Raw genomic sequence first — 11,267 nt, 5'->3', positions numbered from 1 at the left:
ATCAATCAATCAATCAATCAATCAATCAATCAATCATCAATCAATCAATCAATCATCAATCATGAATGATGAATGAATGAATGAATGTTGTAGTCTGGACAGCAGCACTTGCAGGCTTTGTCCGATAGGGCGCGGGTGTAGGGCCGTCTCTCTCTGTGCCCTTTTTAAATCAGTCCCGGCGGAGGCGGGTTTACAATAAACAACATACTACGATTGGCTGGGCGCTTAGACGCACGTGCTACGGCTCATTTTGCCTGCTGTCTTTCAACCGCAACACGCGAAGCAGCAGTAACACCATTCAGACTGAGCTCCGGTAACAACGGCCCCTCTTACTCCGCGCAAGAGCAGTGTTTTTATTAATAAACGGACACAAAAATAAGCAACAATGAAGAAGAAGACACAGACGTGTTTTTCGCCTTTTCTGCCACTTTTTGCTGTTTTTTGGTTTTCGGTGTCGTTTCCACTGTGGAAGGTAAGTTGCGTCTGTTGTTTCTTGTTTACATAAACAGTAGTGAGTCCCGGGCACGTTGCTTGTTTGCGGGGGTTGTAGAAGAAGAAGGGTGTCCTCCTGTCCTTCGAGAAGTGTATGTGCTTGTAGCTTACACTAACTCATTTTGCCTCACAAAGTTGTTATTCATTCGTGAAGTGTGAGGCTATATGGAATGAAAATTCCAACCCGGGCACAAGAGGCGCAGCACCAATTCATCACCAAAGTAACGGAGCAGCATGTCTGTGTATTTAGTTGAAGAGCCTCTTGAATAGGAAGATGCATGTGACAGGACTAGGGCTGGGCAATTAATCGAAAAAATAAAAAATAGAAAATGACATAGACCTATGCAATCTCATTTCTAAGTTATGACGATTTTTTTAAATAAAAAAATTATAATTATAATTTGTTTAAATTTGTTTTTAATTACTTTTTACTTTACTTTTTAAATGGTTTTATTGAAAAAATAAGAATCGTGAGAGAATCGTGATCTCAATAGAGAAAAATCGTGATTCACATTTGAGCAAGAATCGCCCAGCCCTAGACAAGACTGTTTAATTTGTTCTTGTTTTTGTTCCGAGACAGCAGTGAAAATATACAATTACCGGTAGTTTGTTGGTGGTATGTAGTTTTTTTTTCTTTTTTTTTACAAGAGCAGTATAAACTATTTGACAAAACAGAGGCGAAATAGCTCTTAATTCAGATACATTTTGCATTTGCACATTTTCAGATATTTGTAGACCTATTGTCATGTTAGTTTGGCAGGATGTATGATTGAAAAGGTTTTTTTCCTCAAATACTTATTCTACCTTAGGCTTTCTATCCAAAGTGCTTCTTTCAAGACGGGGCACTACAGACGGGCTATTATGTGTCTCCACGTTAGCTTTGTGTGCCAATGGCACTTTGCTTTGTTTGCATCTGCGTGCATCCAACAATGTAGACTTGTGGATGAATAGAACGCATGTCCTGATTATTCCCTTGACCTGAGAGCAGTGGAAATCTTAAAATCAGCATAATAATCTTTGGTATAATTTCAACTGTACACCTTCATTTTCAGTAAATGTATTTTTTAGCCTATATTGACTGATCATGTTTCACTTTAGTTGAATATTTAGATTAACTTCTTGTTACATTTACACATGTCATAATGCATTAATAAATACAGAAACATCAACCAATCGGAACAATTAAGAGCACATTTCAAAAACAAAAAACAGAGGTAACAATTTAAAAACAATTTATTAGGCTACATATTGTGATGACCTGATTGGTCATCAAGGTTCTAAAATACACTAGTTTCTAGTTCCAGAGTTTCCTGCAGTGTATTCCATGAGGTAGGGGCAAATAAGTCAAACGCAGATCAAGTTCAGTACAAACTCCAGGTACTCTTAAGTGGAAGCCAATCACTGTACAACAGGCTCCAGTGGTCCATTCCAATAAATAAATAAATAAATAATATAATTAGGATAGTCTCTTATCGGGAACTTCAAGCAGGGGATGCAGCACAGAACACAGGAAAACGCCTGTATGTTAGAAATGGGTCTATGACATTTTCAGCTTATAGGTTTTCAAAATGCAAACGAGTGAGTGACATCACTATACCACAAGCAGCCAGTATTGATGGTTGATTACTAGTCATCCTGTTTCATGAACTTCCCAGCATGCATATGTGGTAGTATGCATGCTAAACAGAAAGAGGAAAAAAGTGAATATCTCTTTGAATCTCAAACGTGTCCAGATACTGTATAGACTACATGGTGCATTCATTATTTTAATTGGTATATAGACTTGCTGTAGGTTTTCAAGATAACAGCACATTTCAGGTGTACATCACACTTTGAGAACATAACATTGATGATGTCACAATGGCTACTGGCCATTGAAAGCTACAGTATATACAGTAGTAGATGGTTTCAGTGGAATTGCGTTGCTAGGGAACAGCTTGTTATACGTTTATTCTTGTTGCGGTGTTTGCTAATATCAGTAGCTGACACAAAATCAAATCGAAGTCCATTTTGAACCGTCTGTGGACCTTTTCTAACATGACAACGTAAACATTCTAAATGGGCCAGTCTATTTCCTGTTGCAATGTTTGTTAATACAATAGCTGAGAGGAAATAAACGGGGGGGGGGGGGGGGGGGGGGGGGGGGGGCAAAGCTGTTCCCTCAGGAATGGAATTCTTCTGAAAAGGTCTATAGAGTGGTACAATTCTAAGATAGGATTCTTAGGGGGAAAAGTAAACAAACTGGAATGTTCAAAATAGCCTACTGTACATCACATCCAGCCATTCTGACTGACACCCTCATCCTTTCCTCTGGAAGAATAGAATAGAATAGAAATACTTTATTCATCCCGAGGGAAATTTGGCACTACAAATCGCTCACAGTAATAAACGGTAAACATTTAGGTAGACAAAAACAAAAAGTCTCGAATAAGAATAAAATAAGCCTAAGCATAAAATATGGTCCTGGATATACATTTCTTATGTTACATTCTAATATACTAATATAAAATGTCCAATGTTACATTCTAATATAAAATATACAGTAAGTGTAAAATTGTACTATGTCGGTCTAAAAGTAAAAGTCCAGGAAGATAGTACTGTCACCCTGTGCTCAGTGATGCAGAGTGAGGCACAGTGATGCGTTATAAAGTCTGATGGCTGTTGGATTGAAGGACTTCCTGTGCCGTTTAGTGCTACAGTACATCTTGGGAGAAGGGCCTTTTTAGAAAGTTCCTCCTTTTCTCTCAAGACAAGCGGGCGTCTCGTTTATGGTGCTCCCTGCCCTGGGCTCGGGGCAGGCCAGGGAGAATAGGTGTGGCTGCGGTGACCATAACATTGAGTCACTTCACCGGACGCGGCCACCGAAAAGACATGCCTGTGAACTTCCTGCCACTAATGACCACTCAAGCCAGCACCGTTCCTATACTTTCAGTACTGTAGGCTCTCTATGCTGCCTCCAATATGACCCCCCCCCCCCCCCCCCCCCCCCCCACACACACACACACTGAAGCCGGTTGGGATTAGCACTTACTGTATTTATGGGCTACTTTTATTGTAGCTACTTATTCTAAGGTTGCTGGACACTGTCCATCGTGTCCTCCTCTGTACCCCTAATTTTGTCTGCTTGGCTAAATTGGTGATACAAGAATTTGGGTTGTATTATTATTATTATTCTGAATGAGAGCGTCTGCTAAATGCCTAAAATGTGTTGTAAATGAAGCCTTTCCATTCTACTGACCAATATGGGTGGGAGGGAGAGAGGGAGAAAGCGGGAGGGAGGGAGGGCAAGAGAGAGAGAGAGAGAGAGAGAGAGAGAGAGAGACAACTGCGCTGACTGCAGCTCAATCTCTGAGATAAGGATTTAGTGTTTATTTTTTTTGTGCGAGGTTTGGTGTAAACTGATTTAGAACAGAGGCAGCACATGTTAGAAGTCACTTTGCTCCCCCTGCGCTTGCTGCTGAAGGGAGAGTGTGGTGTTCCGTGTCGGGCCCAGGCACACTTTTTCTCACAACAAGAGACTACTCAGCTGAGCGAGCTAGCGGCTAAATATAGCCAGACGCTCAGCCAATGGCTTTGTCGTGTGTGTGTGTCTGTGTGTGTGTAAATTCTGGATGTGTGTGTGTGTGGGTTGGTTGGTTGTAGGGCTGTCCCCGACTAAGGATTTGGATAGTCGACTATGATTGGCCAAAATGTATTAGTCGACAAAAAATAAATAAAAAAAAATAAAGTATAAATATTTTTTTTATTTTTATTTTTATCATTCCATTTGGGCTGTGGGGGTGCTTAATGTCTGAAGGAGTCGACTGAAGGCTTCTTGTCCTCTGCAAAAGCATGCAATTGGTCCACTGATTGATACATCTTGATATTTGTCTTGTCTAGTGTGTTCATTAGATGGGTGAAATCATCTTTCAGTGCCTCTGTGCCTGTTTTCGTAGGCAGTTAGCCTCTGGTATGCGTGCCATTATCGTTAGCCACGCTTCTAGGCCTCTTTTCTTTTGGAAAGAATGATACAAAAATATGTAATTTTATTTTTTTTCGACTAAGGCCATGGTTACACTGGGGTTTTTGTTTTTGTTGCTGAATGATTACGTTTGCATGTCCAAGTTAAAAAGAAACGCCGTTTTGGCAGGAAAACGCGTTCCCCTAGCGGGAACGCTCAAAAGGTGTTTTCGTTTTGGAAACTCGCCGAAACTCGCCAACAATGGTGCCATGTAATCTGCGTGAGCCGGATACGGAGCCGTTCTGCCCCATGCGCAGTAGAGACCCTCACGGTTATTTCCAGTGTTTACAGCAGAGCTGTCCCAAGTAGCTGTGGCTACCATGTGTTGTCAAGTTATTGTTATAAGGAGCCCAGTCCAAGCTACAACAGTCTGCATTCCCTTAGCAATTGTTTGTATTGAGCCGTATTGTATTGTACCCATTCTGCATTCTGTTAAATAAAGTTTACATCCATTCATTCTACTAGCATTAACGTTACCAAGCTGCTAGCCACAATGCTATACTGTTATAATGGCATATCCCAATCACGTTAGCACGTAAGCTAACAAACTTTGCTGCTAGCCACAATGTTATACTGTTATACTGGCATATCCCTAGCACGTAATATAACAAAATCGGCGACGATCTTTTTGTGAGACTAAACTCCGCTCTTGGTGGTCAATTGTGTTGATGTTAGTTTTGTTTCATCAACAAATCATCAACAAATGAGGCAGAACACACAGTGAATGTATCCGTTTTTGTTTATTGCACTTTATTTCTTGCTGAAAATGCTATGTGGCTAAATGGCTCATGCGAGGTATAAAGATGGTGGCTTTTGAGATTTTGAGCAGGATGTGGAGTGTCTCATTCAACCTTTCTGATTGGTTGAAAATGGCCTTCATGTTTGAACTACATCGCCGCCTACTGCTTTGGCATTGTACTACTTGTATATAGTAGACGAGACAAAACGACGTCTAACTTAACTCTTACTTGCCTGCCAATAAGCAGCGTTCTGAAAAGCGAATGAAACAAAACGAAAATGGCCCTAGTGTAACCGCAGCCTAAGAGGGTCGCAGGCGACTACGGCTCCTTTCGACCGATTAGTCGACTAATCAACTATTGGGGTCAGCCCTAGTTGATTGTATGTACAGTTACTATAGTTGTCTGGGTTTGTGTTGTGTGTACTGTACAGTATTTTGGATTTCGTTTTTTAGGAACATCTTGTTGGAAATCAGCCGGTTGGCTAAAATTGGCACCAGAAATGTTGATTAACTCATTGACCGCCATGCTGTTTTCCCATCTCTACTCAATGGCGCCACAGTTATTGATCATTTTAGCGAAGTTTGTGGACCCATCGTGTGTTCTGTATTATAGCTATGGAGACAATAGTATGGCTCATTTGACAGGCATTGTTCATAGTCCAATACTGACTAACCAGTTCATTTCTACATACTGTAGTTTGTGCGCTATTCCATGCTAAATATCGCCTCTTTCCAAAATAATCCAGTCTTTTTTCATAGATTGCGAGATAAGACGCGTTATATGCATTATGCCCAAATCGTTCGGGTTGCTCGCCTGAAACTCCAAATACTTCCAAATCAAAGGTATATACCATATACATATGTGTCTTCACAAATCATCAAAGGGGGGGGGGTCGTTTTAACTCAAAACTGCGATCGTTGCCAAAAGCATGTTTTAGGTCAGGTAAAATACGACACTGTGATCGGTACAGAAGCATGTTTTAGGTTAAAAAAATACCAGCAGGTTACCTAAGATAGACCATACCTCAGTCAGAAGGTACTCCAAAATGAATAAATGCCAGTCGATCCCATGGCGATCGCAATTACTCGTGTATATTGGGCATGGCTACCATACGGGAAAGAATAGCTCTGAGGCACCAAATCTTCCACCGATTGCTATGTTGTGATCCACTCCTAGGCGGAAGCAGCCGGAGGTAAGTCAGTACTGGAAGACAAGTGATATCCCCAGTTCAAAAGGTAGGCGATACTGCCACCTGGCAGGATTCGATCGTCATTGCGATTCCAACGTAGGCAGCTGTGCCAGGGTGACCCAGGGATCTCCGAGTGAGTGTTTAGAACGGGGATCAAAGGAAAAATATCAAAGGAACTAAAAACGAGACACCTCGTTTTTGGCGCTCAAGCGTTGGCGACGAAACACGGGATTATTCGTTTTTGGCGCAGAAAGAGTTAATGTGCACATGACCCTGCAGATAAATAAATACATTGAATAAACTGAACAGAAACGGTATGATTTCATTCTTGCGTAACTAAGAGAGAGGGAGAAGGAAAGAAAGAAAGGGAGAGAGAGAGAAGGAAAGAAAGAGAGAGATAAATGTCTCTTGTGTGTGTCTGTGCCATGAACCATTGGAACAAGCCCTTCCTTCCGCCTACCCATGGCCCCTGCCATCTGCCAGTGTGGGGTCCTCCCTTCGAGGCCCTGTCACATTTACCCCTGATGACTTGATGACTTCTCTCCCACTGGAGCCGAGCTGCTCTTTTTCCGGATTAATTTTGAATGGTTCTCTTAATCAATGTTTCATGGGAAGTATTTTCTAATTTGGGCGACTGTGTCAGTTCCTCTTGTCGCTCCACTTTTCCATCTGCTGCATTGAATATTTTTCCACCCTAATTATTTCGTTTGGATGTCATACGATAAAAAAAAAAATAACCCCAAATAACCCCCATTCAAAGTTTAATTCAGATAAGCAAGCTCTACCTTGGTTCAGAGAATAGCTGACAACAAGCTTGTCTTGTTGACTGGGTGCGCATATCTTTAGTGACCCGCCAACTTTATTTGAGAACAATTACAGAAAAGAGCTGTACTGCTGTATTGATCTGGAGGTGTGTCTGCACTGCAGATTACAGAGCACCTAGCTGACTTCAGTTCATACTGTACAAAGCCCAGGAGCAGCCTTGAGAGCCGCGGTACGCCTGGCCTAGATGAATACACCTCCTGTTTGTCTCACCTCCCCTGCACCTCCATCAGATTTGCCTTTGGCAAAGGCAGTCATCAGACTGGATGCTCTACAGGTTTCAGAACTTGTATTATGCTTCAGTGGCCCCTAAGCAGTTTTGACGAAGACTTGACGACGTGTGTGTCCATGACGCAGAATTCTCCCCTGAGCTCTCTGAAACACACAAGTTCCCACGCTTGCCAGTCACCGAAGTCAGGCTATATGCTCCAGCACGCCACAATGGTTAGTGCATGTGTGTGCATGACGGGAGCAGAAGGCAGTGTGTATACACTGCTTTAAGGCCCTAGGATATATCACAGATATATGCACACACACTAGTACACATACACACATAACCACATGCATTACATACATTATATACGGTGGCCGTGGCACAGTGGTCAGCACTGCTGCCTCACAGCAAGAAGGTCCTGGGTTCGAACCCCAGCAGGGGGCCTTTCTATGTGGAGTTTACATGTTCTCCCTGTGTTCGCGTGGGTTTCCTCTGGGTACTCTGGTTTCCTCCCACACCATAAAGACGTGCATGGTAGGCAGGGACTACAGATGGAAACTAGCTCATTAGCTCAAATTTGGCACATTTACATTGATGTGGAAACTGAAGATGTTCATTAATGTGCACTGTCCCTGGGTAAAAAACAAACAAACAAACAAACAAACAAACAAACAACATACACGTTTAGCCATCCCCCAGACATGTAGCTACAGTACATACACAGCCCATACATAACTGACACGTGTAGTGAGGTCTTGACTTCAGAGTTAGTGTAGCTTTTGATAATTACCGGCAATGTCATTTCAAAGAGAACCTGCCTATTTTACATAGCTGCCCATTCACCCTTACAGGTGTGTGTATTTTCTTTTTTTTTAATTATAAATTCTTTTTTCTTTTCCTGAGAATATTTTTTATTCATATCTTAGAATTGTACCACTCTCTGTTCAGTGGAATTCCGTTGCTAGGGAACGGCGTGGACCCTATTTTATTTCCCATCAGCTATTGTCCATATCTCCATCTAGATCAACAGGACGGAGGTTGAGTGTTTTTCCAGCTTCAAATTCCTGGGAGCCCTGAGGAAACTGAAGAGACTGAGCAATAGCCCACCTCCTCAGATTCTGGTGAACTTTTACCAGTGCGCCATAGAAAGCATGCTCACCAACTGCATCACAGTCTGGTACGGCAACTGCACTGCCTCTGACCGGAAAGCACTGCAGAGGGTGGTGAAAACTGCCCAGCACATCACCAGTACATCACTCCCTGCTATTAGACTGTTCACCACAAACAGTGGAAGGACACCTCTCATCCCAATCACAGACTGTTTGTTCCAAGTCAAGCAGACTCAGGAACAGCTTCTTTCCCTCAGCCGTCATCTCCCTGAACTCTGCACCACGATGACAGCCCCCCCCCCCCCTTAACTGACTCCATTGTCTATACCCTAGGAGGCTCTGTTACCCATACTGTACGAACTTTGAACTCTGTTGCCGTAGGTTATGTATTGGTATTGCTGTAGGCTATGTATTGGTATTGCTGTAGGCTATGTATTGGTATTGCTGTAGGCTATGTATTGGTATTGCTGTAGGTTATGTATTGGTATTGCTGTAGGCTATGTATTGGTATTGCTGTAGGCTATGTATTGGTGTAGGCTACAGTATGTATTGGTATTACTGTAGGTTATGTATTGGTGTATGCTATGTATTGGTATTCGTGTAGGCTAGGGCTGCAACGATTAGTCGACATAATCGACGACGTCGATTATAAAAAATCGTCGACGAGGAATTGTTGCGTCGATTAGTCAGTAAAAAAAAAAAATTATATATATATATATGTTTTTGTACTACCTATCTTTGTGAAAGTGGCTTCTCAGCTCTGGTCCAGCCAGCTGAAGACTTCTTAGCTTAACATAACAGACCGACAGTAAGTTTGAGGGAACTAATGGGATAACTGGGGATGTTGTTTGGTCCTGACAAGAGTCTCAAAGCAACTCTGAGGTCATGCTCAATGTCCAATCTGTTCCTCTGCTCTGTCTTCAGCTGGACCAGAGCTGAGAAGCCACGTTCACAAAGATAGGTAGTGCAAAGAATAAAATGAAAATTTATTTTTTAAATTTTATTTCTTTATATAATTGTTTTTCGATTAGTCGACTAATCGAAAAAATAATCGACAGATTAGTCGACTACCAAAATAGTCATTAGTTGCAGCCCTAGTGTAGGCTATGTATTGGTATTGCTGTAGGCTATGTATTGGTGTAGGCTATGTATTGGTATTACTGTAGGCTATGTATTGGTGTATGCTATGTATTGGTATTTGTGTAGGCTATGTATTGGTATTGGTGTATGCTATGTATTGGTATTGGTGTATGCTATGTATTGGTATTTGTGTAGGCTATGTATTGGTGTAGGCTATGTATTGGTGTAGGCTATGTATTGGTATTGCTGTAGTCTATGTATTGGTATTTGTGTAGGCTATGTATTGGTATATGTGTAGGCTATGTATTGGTATTGGTGTGTATTGGTATTGCTGTAGTCTATGTATTGCTTACTCAATGGTCCACTTCCCTCTCTCCCTCCCTCCCCCCCCCCCCCCCCCCCCAGGCGAAGTACCCTCAGGTTCCCTCTGGGTAACATGTGAGGCTGTTACTCTGCCACATAAAACAGCAGCTCTCAAGGTGCCCCCCCCCCCCCCCCCTGCATCATTTCCTCTTCAGTCCGCTGGGGCTCTTGGTCCACCTGGCTCTTAATGCGATCAGCGGACAGTCTGTTGACCCAGAGCCTGATCCTCTTGAGTGACAGCAGATTAATATGGAATGATCCTCCTCATTCCTGGAACTTCCTGAAAAACATAGCCATGCCATGTTACTCCTGCCTTGTCTGTCTGTCTGTCTGTCTGTCTGTCTGTCTGTCTGTCTGTAACAGTCAAAATTCATGATCCAAGTTGTGTTGGTACAATTGAAATCAGTTTTATTCATTAATGTGGCTTGGTGGGTTACTCACACAAAGAGACAAAATAGACACATATCTGAATTTAATAAAACAAACTGTCTTACTGTCTTCTACTATTACATACTAATGCTACTGTGTCTTGTCTATACTACTCTCTACAATGTACTATGCTACTAAAATTACCAAAACAAAAACATCTTCACAACAGTGTGCTCCGCCTTTCCCCCCAAGCCCAAACAGTAGTTTTTTATTTTTTATTTTATTTTATTGATATTTTTCCCCCTCCTTTTTTCCTCCGATTTTCTCCCATCCCAATGTTAGTCGTTATGCCAATTCCCAATCCCCTTCCTGGTCGCTGCGCAGTGCGCACTTAGCCTCCACTCTGTGGAGGCTATCACGTGCTTCCTCCGACACACGTCTAGCCAATCAACCGCTTCTTTTCACCTGGCAGCGCGGACTCTCACTGAGAGGATGTAACGTGTGGAAGGATCACACTACCCCCTTTAGATCCTATCCGCGCTGAGCAGGCGCCCCGACCGAACTGTAGGAGTCGCTGTTTACAACGACCCGGACCCACCCCGCCAGCTTTCCCACCCTCTAATACAGCCAATTGTATTAGTGTGAACGGCCAGCCAAGCTGGTGACAACGCCGGAGCTGTGAGCTGGATTCGAACAGGCGAATCCAGAGTCTCCGGTGTTGGTGACGAACGCAATCTCCGCTACGCCACCTGACCGCCCATTAAACAGTAGTTTTGAGGGGGAGGAGGGAGCCACGGCTTGTTTCTCCAGTTATTTTTGGTAACTTGTAGGGTTGCCACGGTGATGTGGAATTTCCCATGACTAATAAACTCAATATCTGTAGAGTTAA

General features: G+C 42.6%; 1 protein-coding gene across 1 annotated transcript in view; it reads left to right on the top strand.

Moving 5' to 3' along the window:
• Window positions 1–291: 291 nt before the first annotated feature.
• The window catches only part of mfge8b (milk fat globule EGF and factor V/VIII domain containing b), a 73,478-nt gene continuing 62,502 nt past the window's right edge, over window positions 292–11,267 (top strand). The window contains 2 exon segments of the mRNA XM_084335060.1: window positions 292–437; window positions 440–472. Of these exon segments, the coding sequence (XP_084191186.1) occupies window positions 386–437; window positions 440–472 (85 nt within the window). The 5' untranslated portion in view covers window positions 292–385.

The sequence above is a fragment of the Notolepis coatsorum genome (assembly GCF_963971535.1).
Source record: "Notolepis coatsorum genome assembly, chromosome: 18".
Lineage (NCBI taxonomy): Eukaryota > Metazoa > Chordata > Actinopteri > Aulopiformes > Paralepididae > Notolepis > Notolepis coatsorum.
This window is presented reverse-complemented; position numbering and strand designations above follow the sequence as displayed.